General features: G+C 42.4%; 2 protein-coding genes across 2 annotated transcripts in view; one reads left to right on the top strand and one right to left on the bottom strand.

Moving 5' to 3' along the window:
- LOC142750495 (uncharacterized) overlaps positions 1–20,088 on the top strand; it is a 177,027-nt gene that overhangs the window by 11,642 nt on the left and 145,297 nt on the right. The window contains exons 3-5 of the mRNA XM_075859496.1: positions 13,617–13,705; positions 14,132–14,233; positions 16,128–16,213. The gene's annotated coding sequence lies outside the window, so the exon portion shown is untranslated. The remainder of the gene's footprint in view (positions 1–13,616; positions 13,706–14,131; positions 14,234–16,127; positions 16,214–20,088) is intronic.
- LOC142749867 (AN1-type zinc finger protein 6-like) lies at positions 13,556–18,254 on the bottom strand. Its single transcript, XM_075858398.1, has 6 exons — positions 18,168–18,254; positions 16,593–16,763; positions 16,394–16,496; positions 16,018–16,175; positions 15,811–15,927; positions 13,556–14,456 (listed from the first exon to the last, which is right to left on the bottom strand). The coding sequence occupies exons 2-6, from the start codon at positions 16,744–16,746 to the stop codon at positions 14,308–14,310; spliced, it is 681 nt and encodes a 226-aa protein (XP_075714513.1). The 5' UTR covers positions 16,747–16,763; positions 18,168–18,254; the 3' UTR covers positions 13,556–14,307.

Genomic DNA, 20,088 nt, shown 5'->3' with positions numbered 1-20,088 from the left:
CCAGCTTTTATTTTGCACTATGTGGCGCCGTGTCTCTTTTTTTCTCCTGTTTTAGGTTAAATCCACATATAGACACATCCTCTCTTTTTAAAATCGCCAAGGGTGGACGAATTTCACTTGGAACAGGCTATGTTTTATCAGTATCTGCAGATTCGCCATGCCCTCCAATCCCAGAGTGATCCAGTAGATTTGACTATTCATGCCTTGGGAGTGTTGGAGTATGTTGCTAAAGCGCCTGCTACTAAGGGGTTGATTTCTTTAGTATATAGGCTTATGTTATCTAAGTATTTAGGGGATCTTATGGAACCCATAAGGGTGATATGGGAACAGGATATAGGCCCTATACCTAAGGATCATTGGGAGGAAATCTTGGCATCACCTGGAAATCTGGGTATGGGAAAAGAAGAAAAAGGGGCAAGAAAAAATATATATTAGGTCGCCTTCAATTATTATAACGATTGATACCGACAATTTATAGGGAAGGATTATCCAATGCAATGTCCCCTTTCAATTGCACTGGCAAAAAAACCTTTATTGTTTTTTATTTTTATTCTTTATTATTTATGTTAGTGTTACTATATTCTGTTATTTAATTCCCGTTGAGTTGAGACACCATCCTGTATGAATGGTTGTGTCCGTATCACCAGGACTAGAGAGGAAGTGCTCTTAAAGCTAGAAAGTGTAATTTTAATGTTCACCGTTCTCACATCAAGATCACCTAATTGACCTTAATCCATAAGGTCTTATGGGCATATCTATTATCAATAGCAGGCAGCTCAAATGATAAACCAAGTATGGCTCTGCAATAATGCCTCACAGCGTCGCTGCCCTGAGATTGTCTCCCTCGGCAGCAAGACTGGGACTGGAGCCCAGAACTGAATGTGGCTAGATAGCTGCAAAAGCGTCTCACAGGATCGCTGCACTGGTATTGTCTCCCCGGCAGCGAGACTGAGACTAGAGCCTAGGACTAAGTATAGCTGAGTAGCTGCAGTAGTATCCCACAGCATCGCTGCACTAAGGTTATTCCCTGCAACGAAACCGAAACCAGAGCCACAGCTAGGTCCGAGGCTACTGGCGGCTAGTGTATTAGACGTAGGTGACTATGACGTCATCAAAGCTCGCACTTGCTGCAGCTAATGCATTCAAAAAAGGTAAGGATGGTTTATTTTACATTATTCTCTCCCTCTATTATTCCTTTCCCTATTTACAAAGTCGGTATGTTACCCGACGTACGTTTCAATGATCAAAGTCAGCTTCTTCCGGGAGCGGGAACCTTTTGTTTATGGCCCTTTGTATAGGTCAACAGTTGACTGACAGCAAATTTAGCCAGTCAGCATAATACAGGTAAAATAATTTCCTTTACATTTTCGTCAAAACATAGCGGTGTGAATTTACTTATTAATGGTATCCAGACATTACTATCAAAGTAATGTCTTATATTTTGACATATAGACAAGTCATAAAGTATGTTATTTGATCTTTCATCAATCACGTATAGAACACCCTAAGGGCGGATTTACACGAGCGCGTGCATTTTGCGCACGCAAAAAACGCGGCGTTTTGCGTGCGCAAAAGACACTTAACAGCTCCGTGAGTCATCACATAGGATGCGCGGCTGCGTGATTTTCGCGCAGCCGCCATCATTATGACATTTTGTTTGGATGTTTGTAAACACAAAAAGCACGTGGTGTTTTTTTTGTTTGCAAACATACTTTTGACTGCTGTTGCGCGAATAACGCGCGTCCCACAGAAGTGCTTCCGTGTGGTGCGCATGATTTTCACGCACCCACTGACTTCAATGGGTGCGTGATGCACGTAAAAATGCAGAAATATAGGACCTGTCGTGAGTTTTACGCAGCGGACTCACTCTGCGCAAAAATCACTTACATTCTGCACTACCCTATAGACTAGCATAGGTCCGTGCGTTGCACGGACGTATTACACGTTCGTGAAAATCCGTCCTAAGGATGTGAACTATAAGGAGCAATTTTTATCCTTAGATTTTAAATTAGAGTATTGATATCATGGTCTGTATTCAGTGCAATTTTATGAACTTAAATTTTTTCTTTTGTTTCGTTTTTTATTGTTATTATTATTTAGTTATGGGAAATATGATGGATTATTGCATAAATTGTGGCTATTGCCATTCTGAATTTCTAGTATTTTTGCATCATCCCAAAAAGTGGTAGTTGTAAAGAGGAGCAGATGAACCATCATGTCTCATGGGCAGGGAAAAAGGGAAAACATTGTTGTCAAATAATTCCTCCCTCAATTAGTCCATAAAAATTCCCATTTACCGATGGGACATTCAAAGATCAAATAAAGGACCATACTTTCAAAGGAAGCAGCCAAAATGAAAGGACTCATAGAGTCCATTAGGACTCACTGAGTTCATCTTGTATATCCACTTGCTTTCCTCTTTTAGCAACATGGAATCTATATCGCCCCCTCTTATCCCTGTGGTCATGACAAATTGCCCATCCTGATAATTCCTTTAAATTGAGATTATGGTGACGTTTAACCCCTTCCCGCCGCAGCCCTTTTTCATATTTTCATTTTTGTTTTTTCCTCCCCACCTTCCAAAAGCCATAACGCCTTTATTTTTCCATCTATATAGTACTATGAGGGCTTTATTTTAGCAGGACGAGTTGTAGTTTTTCGTAGCACCATTTACTTTGCCATATAAAGTACTAGGAAACGGGGAAAAAATTATTTGTGGGGTAGAAAATGAAGAAAACAGCGATTCCTCCATGGTTTTTTGCGTTCCGCTTTTATGGAATTCACTGTGCAATTAAACCAACATGTTAATTTTATTCTATGGGTCAATACAATTACGCCGATACCAAATATATGTAGTTTTTTTTCTATATTTTACTACTTTTACAAGTAAAAACCTAAGTGTAAAAAAGAAAATTTATTTTGTGTCGCCAAATTCCGAGAGCCATAACTTTTTTATTTTTCTGTCGATTAAGTGGTATGAGGGCACACTTTTTGCGGGATAAGCTGTAGTTTTTAATAATACCATTTTGGTGTACATGCGACGGTTTGATCACTTTTTATTTCATTTTTTGTGGGAGATTAGGTGACCAAAAAATAGAGATTCTGGCGTTTACAATTTTTTTTTACAGTGTTCACCGTGCGGGTTAAATAATAATATTTTGTAATAGTTCAGACATTTACGGACGCGGCGATACCAATTATGTTTATTTATTTAATTTTTTACTATGCTCTAGGGGGAAAATGAGAAAAGGTTTTTTTTTTTAACTTTTAATTTTTATTTTTTTTCTTACACAAACCTGGACATTTTTCTGATTTATTTTTTATGCAGTCCCTAGTAAAGTGATTTTTAACAATATGTTGTCCTATAATATTTGTTTTTTTATATCCTACAGAAATAGTCGTACCCAGATGTTTTTTTAGGTCTTCATCCAATAGCAATACCTGCTCGTGTTGTTTCATAATATCGTTCATTTCTTGCCACTTGTCGTACAGTGTGGTGATAAAAATCACTTTATCATCACTCTCTGTTTTATCTTTTACCACCAACAGTGCATCTCTATCCGTCCGGAGGGCTAAGATGTATGCTTGTTTAATTTGACGCCCTGTGTAATGTCTTTCCTTCAGTCTATTTCTGAGATCCCTAGCTCCCATCTTAAAATTCTCAAAAGTGGAGCAGTTTCTCCTTAGTCTCAGGAATTCTCCCTTCGGGATTCCTCTAATAGTTCTATTTAAATGGGCACTTTGTGCATCTAGGAGGCTGTTGGTGGCTGTCTCCTTTCTGTATAAATTGTTAATAATTTCACGATTATGGTCAATACCAATTTTAACATCCAAAAAAGTTACTTCCCTTCTGCTATAATTTAGGGTCAATTTTAGATTTTATTCATTTGTTTTGAGAACATCTATAAATTTTAACAGGTCGTCTTCGGATCCCCTCCAGATGAATATGATATGATCAATATATCTGCGCCATATTGATATTTTTTCAACATGTGCTTGAAGAGGTTCCCCAAAAACGATTTCCTCCTCCCACCACCCAAGGAACAGGTTGGAAAAAGTGGGTGCCATTGCTGTTCGTTGGGTTTGTAGGAAGAATCAAAAATAAAGTAATTTCTTGTTAATATGAATTTTAGTGCTCTATTGACAAAGGTCCTCCTACTGGGACTATAGTTATGCTCACAACCTAGGAAGAAATCGACAGCTCTACACCCCAGATCATCTAGAGTTACCAAAAATTCACCCTCCTCAAGATTGGCATTATTGAACTCCTGGAGTATCTGCATCGTGTCCCGAGTGTAAGAGGGAAGCCTATATACAAAGCTACGCATTTCTCAGTCAGACATCCCAGCCAGATACTATAGGTCTGCCAGGTGGCTGTTCCACATTTGTGTGTATTTTAGGCAACATATAGAAGGTTGCCACCTTAGGATGTCTGACTAAAAGATACTTAGCCTCATTTTGTGAGATGGCTCTCTCTTCAAGACCTGAGCTGATGAGTCTCTCATACTCTTGTTGGAACTGTAAAGTGGGATCCCCCCATAAAAATTTGTAACAATCTCTATTGTTGAGCTGTTTTTTTGCTTCTCTAATATAGAGTTCTTTGGGCCAGATTACCACATTCTCAGTAGAAAGTATATAGGAGGGAACCTCCAGCTCACCTTGAGGCAAAAGTTCCAATGCCTGCTGCGCACGGATCCTCGTGTCGGCACACGTTGGTAGGAATGTAACAAGGAAGTAGATGAGATCCAGCGCAAAAAGAGGGTTATTCAGAGATATATTAAAATGGAATCTTGTTCCAATTTTATTGAATAAGTAGACATAAAAACAGGGAGTCTCATTCCCACAGAGGATAAGGTGGATGCAAATGGAAGAAGATAGGTGTATAGCCAATAGAACAAGATTCCATTTTAATATATCTCTGAATAACCCTCTTTTTGCGCTGGATCTCATCTACTTCCTTGTTACATACCACATTGTCACCCTTGTCTGATTGTTTAAAAACCCCATCAGTCCAAGTCTTGAATTCTTGAATTCTTCCAACGCTTTATTTTCTTCAATAGCGATGTTACTGGAGAGCGAGGTTTCGCTTAATAGATTAATATCATGTGTGACCAGATCTACAAAAATCTTTACCTGTGAGCATAAACCCAAAGAGGGCATGTTCTTAGATTTTAATTTTAGCCTATGTTTCACGCCCCCTTCCTCCACGTTGGTAGCCACCAATTGTGAGTTGCCTAGATAATTTTGAGTTTCCCCTGCATTGGCTAATTCCTCTAAAATTTTCTTGCCCCTTTTTCTTCTTTTCCCATACCCATAATTTCTATGACTTATATTGGTGGTGTACACCTGGGCAAGAACTGACAATTCTAATAAAATAATAGGAGATTCTTTTCCTTTTTTCACCTGGAAATCTGTCCATGAATATAGCACAGAGGAGGTCTCAGATCTTTTTAATACACAGGGTGTATAGGACTCTGTGGGTTCTGAAAAGAATGGGAGTCAGAACGGATGCTAAGTACCGTAGGTGCCCAGTGGAAAAAGTGGATATTTTTCATATGTTCCGGGCCTGTGGTGCTCTCAGGACCCTTTGGGGGGAAGTGACGGATTTGATATGGCGGGTCTATGAGGTGGGGCTTCCAGATGATCCAAAGGTGCTGCTTCTTGGGTATGTTGGTGATCTGGAAGGGGACCGGCAGGAAGGTTTGGCCATTGCCAAGATTCTGTACCAGGTCCGAAAAGGTATAGCTAAACACTGGTTGGATGCAGACCCACCATCCGTGGGGGAAATTCTTGGGACTATTAAACATACCATTCTGATGGAATATAATATACACAAGAAAAGGGGAACTCTAAAGAAATTTGGAAAGCAATGGGACAAATGGATCGATCACTCGGGGTTGGCATCAACCACCCTTCTCAGACTCCGAATGTCTGGGGGAGTGCAGGGGGTGGGAAAACCCTGATATATGGCAAGTTGACAGCAACGTGATGTGTCATGTTCACACTGGAAAGGTTTTTAAACAGTGGGACTGTGGATGTGGGTATGGTTACGGGGGTGGGGGCAGGGGCATAACTAGGAAAGACTGGGCCCCATAGCAAACTTTTGACTGGGGCCCCCCCCTCCCCTGGGTGTCACACAACCCCCCCTTGTAGATAGTGCCTTTTTTACAAACCCCCCCTTTTGATAACGCCATACAGCCCCCCTGTAGATAACGCCATACAGCCCCCTTTGTAGATATCTACAGAGGGGGCTGTATGGTGCTATCTACAGAGGGGGCTGTATGGCGTTCCCTACGGGGGACTGTATGGCGTTCCCTACAGGGGGGTGTATGGCGTTCCCTACAGGGGGAACTGTATGGCGTTCCCTACAGGTGGGGACTGTATGGCGTTCCCTACAGGTGGGGACTGTATGGCGTTCCCTACAGTTGGGGACTGTATGGCGTTCCCTACAGGTGGGGACTGTATGGCGTTCCCTACAGGGGGGACTGTATGGCGTTCCCTACAGGGGGGGCTGTATGGCGCTATCTACAGGGGGCTGTATGGCGCTATCTACAGAGGGGGCTGTATGGCGTTATCTAGAGGGGGGACTGTATGGCGTTATCTACGGGGGGGGGGCTGTATGGCGTTCCCTACAGGGGGTCTGTATGGCGTTATCTACAGGGGGGACTGTATGGCGCTATCTACAGAGGGGGCTGTATGGCGTTATCTACAGGGGGGACTGTATGACGTTATCTACAGGGGGGCTGTATAGCGTTACCTACAGGGGGGTCTGTAGGGAACGCCATACAGCCCCCCCTGTAGGGAACGCCATACACCCCCCCCACCCTGTAGGGAACGCCATACTGCCCCCCTGTAGGTAACGCCATACAGCCCCTTCTGTAGGGAATGCCATACAGCGTCCCCCCCTGTAGGGAACGCCATACAGCGTCCCCCCCTGTAGGGAACGCCATACAGCGTCCCCCCTCCTGTAGGGAACGCCATACAGCGTCGTCCCCCTGTAGGGAACGCCATACAGCGTCCCCCCTCCCAAAAAATGCGACCTACAGTGTGTCCTAATAAAAGACATGTATCCCCTATCCACAGGATAGGGGATACATGTGTGATCGCTGGCAGCGATAGGGAGAACGGGGGACTGAAAGTCCCCTGAAGTTCTCCATGACTAACCTCTGACTTCCGGCGTCTGCGCAGCTCACTAAAAATGAAAGGAGCGCTGGTCACGCATGCACACAAGCGGGACCGGCGCTCCATTCATTTCTCCGGAGCTGCCGACACAGACCCCGGAAGTCCGAGGTTTGTGATGGAGAACTTCAGGGGACTTTCAGTCCCCCGTTCTCCCTATCAATGCCAGCAATCACACATGTATCCCCTATTCTGTGGATAGGGGATACATGTCTTTTGTTTAATGGCAGAGCGGTGTGATACCTCCCCGCTCTGCCGTAGTGTTCAGTGGCGTCCCGCTGTAGCAGCCATAGCGGCTGCTAGCGGAGCCTCCGGCCATGGTGGGGGCCCGTGCCGGCGGGCGACACGGGCCCCCTCATGCCGCGGGCCCCGTAGCAGCCGCTACGGCTCCTACGGCGGTAGTTACGCCACTGGGTGGGGGGAATAGTGCCGATATGATGGATGATCTACTTGGGCACGGGACTGCTGTATAAGTGGACAAATATGGCTGTATATTGGAATGTGCTGGGGATGTCCTGTTACTTTTCGTGTAATGCTTGGGAACTGACTATGACTAGTTGGTATGGGGCTGTGTGGGTGGCGGTGGGGGAAGGTTGAGGGAGGTTCAAATCTTTTGTTTGTGGACATCATATGTGCATGTAATGTGATGTTTTTAATGAAAACACTTTATTATGCAGGATTTCATGTAATATGTACTGTTAATAAACTTGGATTGATTTAACCGGTTAAGGACTAGGCTGTTTTACAGCTAAATGACCAGAGCAAATTTCACAATTTTGCTATGCGCTTCTTTAGATGACTATAACTCTGTAGGTGAATAAAGTTCATCTTTGAATTTTACACTCTTTTTAAAGGACAGATAGGGCTTTGTTTTAGTGGCATTTGTCAGTATATATAATTTTTATTTTTTTCTCTAAAGTGGGCAAAATTGGAAAAAAATGCAAGAATTTAGCAAATGCGTCAGTTTAGGCTAGTATTTTTCACACACGGTATAGACCACGGCCAAAATTCATCTCCTTTCACGTTCTTCCACTTCTCCCGTGCATGGGGATACCAAATATGTGTGCCTTATTCACTGTGCGGGCATGTGCCAGGGCTTGGCATAAAAGGAGGCTTTTTGGCCTTTTCGGTCCAGGAATTTTGCATTTGATTTTATAGCCGCATACTGTTTTCTGGGGGGCCTAATGCTGCTGAAACATTAGAAACACCCCATAAATGACTTCATTCACACAAGTAGACCCCACAAGGTTTCCTTCAAGGGGTTTATCATATTTTTAGACAGTCCAGTTTTCTTCTGAAAGTTTCTTGAATAAGATGGATCAAAATAAAATTAGCAATTTTTTAGCAAATGCGCCAGTTTATACCAGCATTTTTCACACACGGCATAGACCACGGACAAAATTAATCTCCGTTCACATTCTGCCACTTCTCCCGTGCATGGGGATACCAAATATGTGGCCTTATTTATCACATAGAGATGTAGGAGGGCGGAGGATAGAAGAAGATTATTTCACATATCGCTTTTTTTCAAAGCTGGTTTTACAAAACTCAACAGAGTTTCTATAACACTTCCAAAATATCTGCTCTTGAAGCAGAAATCCCAAAATATTCATCTAGGGGTATAATGGGAATTTATTTTTTGGGGTTTTCTAAAATAAGAAATTGCAGGTTAATGCAAATGGAGCTCTCCAGCAGATGAACTTTAGAAAATATGCAAACATGGCATCCACCCCCCACCCATTCCCTCCCTCACCCTTGGAGTAAAATCATGGGAAAAATAAAAACGTAATGTAGGGCAAATATATTTTCAACAAATTAACTAAAATCTAATAATTCAGAACAGTGTGGTATTTTTTAAAACATGGCTCAATGCACAGGCCTGGTTGCGAGGGACATGAGGGACAGAAATATCGGGAATCTTTGCGGTGCCCGTCTTTTCTGCAGACGCGGCACTTTTTCTGGGGGTTGCTTCTGGTTGCTGTTGGGGGAATCCGACTGATGAAGTGTCTTTCAGTCAGTCGCGTGACATCCTCAGACTGGGGGCATTCTCGGGTGTCCTGAACATCAAAAATGAGGCCTTCAATAATTTTTTCTGCCTCTGTTTTTTTTGTAGAGCACAAATGAGTTGTGGATGGCCACCTGTAACAAATAAATGGCCACCTTTTTGTACCAGGTTTTAGTTTTGCGTTTTACTAAATAGGGCTGTAAAACCTGGTCGCTTAAATCCACCCCCCCCCATGTACTTGTTATATTCGGACACGCTCACTGGTTTGTGCTTGTCCGATGTTGCCCCTCTTTCCCTCACTGCCACTGTTCCTGCGGTATGAATCGTGCTTAGCACATACACATCTTTGCGATCCCTGAACTTGACCGCCAGCAATTCTTCAGATGCATAAGCACAGGAGTCCCCCTTTACCATGCGCTTCCCCACTAATTGCTGTGGAAAACCAATTCTGTTTTTGCGCATGGTACCACATGCCCCAGTCCTTGCAGCATGCAAATGCCTAAACAGGGGCACACTCGAATAAAAATGATCACAGTACAGGTGGTACCCCTGGTGAAGCAGAGGCTGCATTATCTCCCACACGATCTTACTGCTGGTGGAAAGATCAGGGGGGCATCCCGGAACATTTATTGTGCGGTCCCGCCCTTCATAAATTCTGAAGGCGGTGGTATATCCTGACCCGCTTTCACACAATTTGTAGAGCTTAACGCCATATCTTGCCCTTTTGGAAGGTAGATATTGGCGAAAGCTAAGTCTGCCATGAAAGTTGAGGAGGGATTCGTCCACACTTACATTCTGCTCAGGGGTGTAGAGTTGCAGAAATAAATTATTCAGGGAATTTATTAGCGGTCTTATTTTGAACAACTGATCCCGGTTTGCATCGGTACTTGGGGGGGCCTGTGCGTTGTCATTGAAGTGGAGGAACCTCATTATTGTCTCATAACGAGACCTGGGCATTACTGCAGAATATACTGGGGTGGCTTGGGCGGGTCTTGTTGACCAGTAAGACCTAATGGAGGGCTTTTTGACAATACCCATATTTAGGGTGAGCCCCAAAAATTTTTTTAATTCCTGCAAATTGGTGGGCGTCCAATCTCTGGCATGGGTGGATGAAGGTTTCTGCCTTATATATTGCGTGGCATATAAATTTGTTTCGTGGACAATCTGATTTAGGATGTCGTCCGTTATAAATAAATGGAAGTAATCCATTTGGACAAAATTTGTATTGTCCACGGTTATGCCAGGAGTGGCCGTAAATCCGTGGATTCTAGGCCCAAAAGATGGGGCAGGTGCCCATACAAGAGCCTGGACTGGAGGGACCAGGCTGTCCCGTGCTACAGCGCTACTTGGCCCTGCGCTTTCATGTTCTGCAGTTTCGACTGCATCAGGGACAACGTCCCCTGAAGATGAACCTGAAGTGACGCTGTCATCGTCACTACCTAAAACAGGTTCCATCTCGGACGCCATCTCTGATGCGGTCTCCGACTCAGACCACAGCATGGCGTATGCCTCCTCGGCGCTAAACAACTTCCTCGCCATAACGTAACTAACACTAACACTAACTAAACAAATTTTTTTTTTTTTTATAAAACACACAAACTAACTGGTATATATGTCTACACTACCGCTAACAAAAAAATAAACCGCTATTGCTATATATATTATATATATGTGGATATATATATAATTATATACTCCCTACCTGCCTATTCTAATAGAATAAAAGAAAGAAAGGTAGATAGAAAAAAAGATAGATGGATAGATAGATTGTATAGATAGATAGAAATCTATCTATACAGAGAATGTTTTATAGTGTAACTGTATTTTTTGTAACTGTAACTGTAATCTTCTGGCAGCAATTCTCCCGAGTCTCTTCTTCCCCTCAAACTGAAACAATGTTTGAGGAGAAGAAAAGAGGCAGGAGATTTACTGCCAGAAAAGTCAAAATAAAACAAATGTGGTCGCTGTGATAGGTTTTCACAGCGACCACATGTTCAGGGACCATCAGATTGGTCCCTGATACTCTGCCCAGTGCCCAGAGCTGTTGGTAACAGCGTGGGCACAGGGCTGTGTGCACGCGATCGCGTGCACACTGTTTTATAAGCAGGAATGCATGTGATTGCTGTGATTGGTTGTCACAGCGACCACATGTTCAGGGACCATCAGATTGGTCCCTGATACTCTGCCCGTTGCCCAGAGCTGTTGGTAACAGCGAGGGCACAGGGCTGTGTGCACGCGATCGCGTGCACACTGTTTTCTATGCAGAAATGCATGTGATCGCTGTGATTGGTTGTCACAGCGATCACATGTTCAGGGGCCAAAAGATTGACCCCTGACATTCTGCCCAGTGCCCATGGCTGTTAGCAACAGCCAGGGCATAGAGCTGTGTGCACGCGATCCCGCGTGCACAGTCTCTGAAGTGCGGCCGTATATATACTATACGCCGGACTTTAGAGACCCTGACCGCTGGCCGTATAAATACGGCCAGCGGTCGGGAACCTGTTAAAAAATATTGCCAAGAGTTCAATAAATATGGCGAATAGGAGCGAGGAGAGGGGTCATCCCTGCCATGTTCCTCTGAAGAGCACGAAAGTATGGGACAATTCCCCCCTACAATGACTCTAGCAGTGGGGGAGTTGTACATCATCTTCACCATATCTATAACATTTCTACCAATCCCAAATTATTCCATTACCCTCCTACAGTCAGAAAATGACAATGAGATGTAGATTTGTGACAAAATTTTGGCTTTAGTATTAATAAATCTGTCGAAAAGGTGGATACTTCGCTCACTCCCAGTAAATCTCGCCCACTTTTCTCACCATTTTACAAAACTGGCAAAGCCACAAATACATCTACAAATGCCATGATTTGTGACTTATTATGCCAAAAAACTAGGCATAAACCTATTGATAAATTCCCCCCTATATTTCTATGTGTTTAGCACCTTCTTCATTACAGCACATCTATGATTAGACCTGCAGTATTAGTACATGGTAGTCTAAGCTGTAAAGGAATTCTGAGGTAGCCTGAAACACTGCTCCTTGTTTCATCTGTGGCTCAGGCTCTGTCTTCTTCCATGCTTTATACTGCAGCTCTGCCTGTTCAAATTGTCAGCTTAATGTAATCCTAAATCCACCACAACCTCACTACTAAGCATTGGGAACTGATTCTTACAAGTGAGGACATGTGTATGACCGTATTCAGGATTCGAGTTGCACAGATCATGAATACACAGCTTTTACTATCCTGTCCCTGCTGTACCTCCATGTCTCTCTGTATGATCATATTGAGGCACATAGAAGATTTATGTCATGCTTTCTGTAAGAAAAATCTTATTACCTGTTTTCCTGGTAGTCTAGAGTAGAGGAGGGGTAAATGGATTTTTCCCTGCTGGTCTAGAGCACTGGTTCTCCGGACATGGTACATTTACCCCAGAGGGTATGCGCCACAGCCTCAGGGGGTACGCACCGCACCAGAAAAAAAAATTAGATAAACATGCTCTCCCTAGTGCCTAGCATTGTTCCCTTGCTGGTTGCTAGACTACTTGATGCGCAAGCGGAAGTTCATTAGCTCCTAAAGCTCTTCCCGCTGTACCTCCCGCCGTCGGCTGCTGCCCGTCCATTTCCTGGTCACTCGCCATCGCTGTGCGTCTCAGCCACTTTCTCCTCCTCATCTTCCTGACCATCTCTGTCATCATGAGATGTTTTATTCATAATAAGCCGCCTGCCTCTTTGGTTATGAGGTGGATGTTCATGGGCCGTCACTTGACTCTGGAGCACTGGAAACCTGTTCTCTGGAGTCATGAATGACGTTTCACTATCTGGCAGTCTGATGGACAAATCTGGGTTTGGTGGATGCGAGGGGAACACTACCTACCTATGTATTCTAGACAATTATATGCTTCCAACTTTGTGGCAACAGTTTGTGGAAGGCTCTTTCCTGTTCCGAGATGATTGTCAAACCAGGTCCATAAAGACAAGATTTGACAAATTTGGCGTGAAGGGACCTCAAATGGCCTGCACAGAGATTTTTAGAGAACATATTCACATTTTGTATTTGTAAATCACGTTACTCAGGGTTTGCTGCTTTTTTAAAATATATACCATGCCCTAGTAATGAAAAAAAAAATTCACGGGAGAAGGTATAGCAAAATTTCCTTGAATTATTTCTATAACAAAAGCAGTAACCGCGTTCGTGGCAGAACTGTGACAATCCTGTAAATACTAACATGTGGTTTTCCTGCTTTTATTTTTGCCACGGTTTTTACTCACGATTATGGTGAAACTATGAACTTTACTAAACTACATCACAACACAAAGATTGAACTTAGTCTTATAAATAGTTATGTGCAGTATAAAAATCCCTGGAGACAGTTTAAAGATTTTACAATTTTTTTATTTATTGTGATTTATCTTTATTTCATTTATAGATTCAAGTAGGAAAAAAAGGAGAAACAAGGAAAATGAATGGGAAGGAGCCGTGTCCCTGGATGTGAAGTCAAGATGATAAAGTTTGGTTGTATGACTTATTACCACACCACAATGCTGGATAATACTTATATAAGGGATAGGGGAGATGAGAGCGGAGATATTGTAGACACCGGTGTAGAGATTACATTACACTCCATCACATCCCCTCTCCAATATAAACAGTTGTGCACAGCATGGAAAACCCTGGGGAAAGTTTAGGAAAGATTTACTATTTTTTTCTCTTTTGTTTTTTTGTATCATTTTTTGTTTTTTTCTTATCTCATGTATATTGATTTGGGGAAAGTTACAATCAAACAACAGATAAAGAACAGAAGAAAGTAAAGATAAAAATAAAGCTGTATCCCCGGATGTTTAGTCAGGATGATATTACAGGAAGTTGATGGCCTAAAGAAAAACCCCTTAAAGGATATTTGACTTTTTTTTATCTTTTGTTTCATTCTTATTGCAATTGTAGGAATTGGGGAAAAGCTATAATCAAAGGAGAAGAAGAAAAGGAGAAATAAGGAAGATAAAAGAGAAGGAGTGTATCCCTGGATGTAGAGTCAGGATGATGAAGGTGGGTTGTATGACTTATTACCACACCACAGTCCACACCACAATGTTGGTGTCACACAGGATGGAATTTTGCTTTCAAATTTTACGGATCTTCTCCGCAACCACAACAGGGTTTTCCTTTCTGATCTTCTTAGCTCCTTCAGCTTTATAGTCATAGGAGCAACTGTGCCTGTCAGAGTAACGATGTATCCCACAGAATATATTCCCACATCGACAGTCAAAGCCTGGCAAAAAATGGACATATTAACAGCAGCTGACAGTGACTTTGTAATACATCTCCATAGTTAAAAACCAATATGGCAACCACCATCTTGCTCTTATATAATAATGGAATCTCTGCTATACTTATACGTAGCCAAATATAAAGCCACATTTTCAGATATTACTAACATTAATGAATATTGACTTATTATTAAAGGCTTTTTTTTATTAAAAATGTCAGTCAGTGTGTTTGGTGCAACTTTCAAATTTGTTTTTATTAAAAATTATTTTTACTTTTTGAGGTAAAGCTGCTCTGTATTCTCTATACAGAGCAGCTGTATCGTGCGCTAAGACCTAAATCCGTAACGTGTTTAGTGTCAGTGGGTCCTGCGTGTCCCTGACACGTAGGATCCACCTGTAATCTATCATATCTAAGTTATGAACAATGATGTGATGGATATCAGGCAGATCTTGCATGTCAGAGACAAGCATGACCCACTGTCACTGAACCCGTCAGTCCCGCAGACCTGACAGGTACAGGGTTCAGCGAAGGATATAGTATACAAAGCAGCTGTATCTCAAAAAGTAAAAATAATTTTTAATAAAACTAATTTGAAACTTGCACCAAACACACTGACTGACATCTTTATTAAAATAAAATAAAAAATTACTTTCAAGGGTTTACATAGACTTTAAGTGTTAGAACTGCCATGTGGATCAACCAGCCACAATTGCAGCCTCCTCTGGGTATAGGTGAAACATTTAGTTCAAACTTAAAAGTGTCATCCCAATATTAACTTTTATAACCCCTATTCACACTGCGAACCCACAGACCGCTAGAACGGGGGTCAGAACTCCCCGTTCCTCCTCACTGCACGACCACAGTGAAGAGGAGCTCGACCGGAGAGCAGGACGAGGATGCGCTTTGCTGTTCCATTTAAAAACTATGGAACTGACGGAGATAGATGAATACAGCGCTCGGCTATCTTTGTGAGTGGGGGGTTCAAGATCCCCATTTTAGTAGTCAGTGGGTGTCCCAGTTATGGGTACCCCAGAGATCACACATTTATCACCTATACTGTGAATGGGTGATAAATGTTATTCTTGGAACAACCCCTTTTTTCCACATTTACTTGTAGAGTTTGATCAGAAGTAGGACCTCAATATTTGTTTCTAGAACTTCTCCCCATAGAAGTTTATACATCAACCCAACCAGTTTATTACCTTGCTGGTGAGGAAGTATATATAAAGTATATATAATTTTACTCAGGATCTGTATGCTGGACTTTCCTGTAACTCCAGCTACCAAACATATGAGCACCATCTCTTTATACTCTACACAGAACATAAAAAGTAATGTCTTATATGTATACAGACCGGTGAGCCCAACTCTTTTGCGGCACACGTGGCAACGGTTCACTTTCTTGACTTTGGCCTTTGGTGGGGAGAGTTCTTGATCGTCAGAAGGTTTCTGTGCATTATCTGATGCTGAAGCTGTAGAAAAATACATAATAATGACATAAAATGACTCCTCATTATGACCCCGTACGAGGATAAATCTCACCGAAGCAAATAATCGCCTACTCTCAGCACTGTCCAATGTCTGTTCTGTATCATTATACTTTCTCTTTCCTCGCTGTAATTCTACCCCCAAACGTATGTTCCGAATATACACCTCAATTCTTCTCTCTAAGGTATTTCCATTTGATGAAGAGGAGCCTGAATCTGTCTGAGGAAGAAAACTGCAAGACAGAAAAATACTGATCAAGAACGAACAGAGGTAAAAAAAGACAGGTAGGCTCTTCACTGGCGTCAGTCTTAGGGCACTCATACCAAACATCATTGTGGACCCCTGGAAAGGCCTTCACTATAATATTCTGTTTCCACATATACCCTGTACTCTTACAACAGGTAGAATCACTTCTCACATATACTGCCCCAGAAATGATGAATAACTTACCTGACTTGTCCTTGTGAATCTATAGATTCTGCAGGTTTATCAAGCTCTGCATAGTCTACAATCTGTGAGGTAGAAGCCTCCACCTCACTTCTCACTGACATCACTGCAGGAAAAGACAAAAGTTATCATCAGTTCTCCGATAGATCTTCTGTATTCAGGCCACCAAACTATTCCACAAGTCACCATCACACAGTGTTACCTGGGGGACTATTCCTCCCATTGCTGCTGCTGTTCTGTCTCCGTAGCCATTCTGTGTAGCAGACGGAGCATAGTCCATTGGTACGTGGGCTACCATAGAAGCCACAACCATTAGTACAAAGTGCAGGAACTTGGTTGTGGTTCTCTTGCGCCATGTTTATCCACCATGCAGCTGAAAAAGTGACCAGAAGCTCCTGTTAGATTCACTAATAAATGTCATAAACTTGCGGTAACGCAATGTCCAGCAATGAAATAAATGAATCTGTGGATTCTCTGTAATACAGGCCCTTCAGTCTATCTATCTATCTATCTATCTATCTATCTATCTATCTATCTATCTATCTATCTATCTATCTATCTATCTATCTATCTATCTATCTATCTATCTATCTATCTATCTATCCAAATACAATGTCAGCCGCACAGCCTTGTAAATCATAGGTGGGTGCCGACCTGCCCAGGTCAGGGCTAACAGACCTGCTGTAGTAGAATCCAAAAATCTGGCAGCACTCCAAGGTATAAGCAAGATAGAAAAAGGTGCTTTATTGGTCCATATACACACACAACGTTTCAGCTCAACACAGGAGCCTATCTCAAGTGAGCCTTGAGAAAGGCTCCTGTGTTGAGCTGAAACGTCGTGTGTGTATATGGACCAATAAAGCACCTTTTTCTACCTTGCTTATACCTTGGAGTGCTGCCTGATTTTTGGATTCTATCTATCTATCTATCTATCTATCTATCTATCTATCTATCTATCTATCTATCTATCTATCTATCTATCTGTGTTTTAGGTAATTATTGCAATAGAATTCTAAGGAAAAATAGTAAATACAGTGACCGAACCCAAATCCTAAAAATGCTGAACTATTCTGTCAAATAACTTAAACTGGTAAAGCTAATAAAGTGAAACAAAATAAAAAAACATATTGTGGCTGATTGTTTTTAAAATGGGTAAGCTGTATGGACATGATATATGTCACCCCAGGAATTGTCCAAGGTGGAAAGGATTGAAGGAAGGGTTGATCATTTTTCTTCAGAAACACAATATACAAGGTTCCTGGGATCTACAAAGTACAACGCTGATCCCGGGATCTGTCCAGTCGTCTGGAGGCTTCAGGAAGGAATTTTTACCTCCAGGACAAATTGAATTATTTCTTTCAAGGGCGTTTATTGGATCCATTGGTTTGTAAATATGAAAATGTGGCATTTCTTGGGTTTACGAGTGATGTCAGCCACTAGCTGTAAACTATGTAACTACTTCATGAACACTTTAATCAATTATGACATGAAAGTATCCGGATAAAATGATCTGAGAACAGACAAATCTGCTGTTACTCACAAGATCTTACAAGAATAAGTCAATGTTCACATTGTGTTTTATGATAAGATTGAGAATTTATAAGCTACTTAAATGTAAATTGTATCTGTTCCCCCCAATATAGTAGGAGTTATAGTATAATATCTGTTCTTACAGGGGGAGGGGGGGATAGTAAGTGACATTGTATATTATATATAAACTGCTGTAAGACGATGATTTTGCTAAGTGACAACCATTATTCACATTATTACCACTTACTGGATTAATTCCTAAAACGTAAATCAGGAAATCACATTGAAATTCTCTTTCAAAACGTCAGAAATATCGAGTAGCTGCCAGCCGGCCGCTGTGTCCCATAGAACTGACACTTTCTAGTCTCCTGTCATGGAAACAATGTTAATAATGAATTGGATTCTATTGTTTCCATGGTTACTGTGGCTGCTCGGTGGCACGTTGGTTATATATAACATGTCTGCCAAATGGCATCCATAGATGTCAGATGTTTCAACTGCCGGCAGATTTCCTAGTTCATTTGTTGGCAGTTTTTCCAATCCAGTGTCATCACCAGTGTAATGAGGACCATACACGGGGCGAGATGTCTCATAGTTGGACATTGTCCCCTCAGCAGACCCTCAGACCTCTGCAATATCTAAAGCTTCTGATGGGTAGCGCTCTAAATCTCCCCATGCAGGGTCTGATCTGTAGCCTATTGTGGTACGGGATCAGAAATGTCACTATGTATGGACAGTTTACAGGGGAACTTTCCTTGTGGTGAGATTTGCTCTGGACATTGTAAATTCTGTCAGGAGCTCCAGAACAACGTGCTACATACCGCAGCTTTGTCAGTAACAGGACAGGCTGATACAGGGACACTTTACAGTCTTGCTCAGTAACAGGTGACAGAATTGAAGTCTCAATGAATGGAAAGTTTTCCTATACAATTTTTAATAGGTGACATAATTCCAGTTCATTACATCTCCCCCATGCTGTTTTAAGCTTAAGAGCCACTGACTGCCGGATAATGTCTCCTTATGGGAATTACCCATCAGCCTGGGTCTCTGTTTCCCTCCCTGTAGATAGTGCCATACAGCCGTCCCCCGGTAGATAGCTTCATACAGCCCCCCATGTAGATAGCACCATACAGCCCCAACCCCCCAAAAAAACAAAAATATGGCCTGTGACCGGCACCTTATTCATTTCTATGGAGCTTCCGGACATACAAGCCGGACACAGAGCCCGGAAGTCCCATGCTTCCCATGGAGCATTTCGGTGGACTTTTGGTTCCGCGTTCTCCTTATCGCTGGGGGTCCCAACGGTCGAAACCCCATCTATCACACATGTGTCCCCTATCCTGTGAATATGGGATACATGTGTTTTTTGGGACAACCCCTTCACAATGGTGAAGCAGGGAGATACCTCCTTCTCTGCCGTAGTGTTCAATAGTATCTGCGTCCTAAGGACACAGATACTACTGAACGTGGCGTCGCTACTGCTGTAGCAGCCATAGTGGCTGCTAGCGGCACCACTGGTCATACCCCATGACCTGTGACATCGGGCGGCACTGGCCCCCAAATGCAGCGGGCTCCATAGCAGCCACTGTGGCTGCTACAGCAGTAGTTACACCACTGGCTCCATTGAAACGGAAAGCTCTGGCCCCAACGTTTCTTTGCTGATCTAAATTTAGGTAGTGCCTCTGACTTATTAAAATTAACCAGAAATCCGGAGACTTTGACAAAGTTGTAGATTTTAGCCATAATATCCGGAATTGCCTTTTTAGGCTTAGCAATGAGCAGAAGAATGTCATCAGCGAAAGCCGGAAACGTCGTTTTTACACTGCCAATTTGTATACCTCAAAATGAGGGTAAGACGTGCATAGTCCGAAGGAGAGGATCAAGAGATAAATTAAATAATACAGGGGAAAGCGGGCATCCTTGTCTTGTTCCCTTACCCATGTTAAATATGGGAGAAGGGATACTGACTCACACAGCGGACTGGGGACCAGAATATATAGGTTGTACTGCATATATAAAATCTTTCCCAAAAATTCCGGAACTTTAAATGCCTGAAATTAGGAGCCCAGGACTCCCTGTCAAAGTCCTTGTTGGCATCTATGTTAATATTTTTCATTTGACAAGTCGAGAGTGAGTGATAGCACTAATCGCAGTTCTGATTTTGTAGG

The sequence above is a fragment of the Rhinoderma darwinii genome, chromosome 3 (assembly GCF_050947455.1).
Source record: "Rhinoderma darwinii isolate aRhiDar2 chromosome 3, aRhiDar2.hap1, whole genome shotgun sequence".
Lineage (NCBI taxonomy): Eukaryota > Metazoa > Chordata > Amphibia > Anura > Rhinodermatidae > Rhinoderma > Rhinoderma darwinii.
This window is presented reverse-complemented; position numbering and strand designations above follow the sequence as displayed.

Bases quoted from the DNA above. Each gene is read 5' to 3' on its own strand.
- LOC142749867 (XM_075858398.1), bottom strand. From the start codon at position 16,746: ATGGCGCAAGAGAACCACAACCAAGTTCCTGCACTTTGTACTAATGGT. The intron at 16,176-16,393 runs GTAAGTTATTCA...TCTGTCTTGCAG, and splicing joins GATTCACAAGGACAAGTCAG to TTTTCTTCCTCAGACAGATT. The intron at 15,928-16,017 runs GTAGGCGATTAT...ATTTTTCTACAG, and splicing joins GACATTGGACAGTGCTGAGA to CTTCAGCATCAGATAATGCA.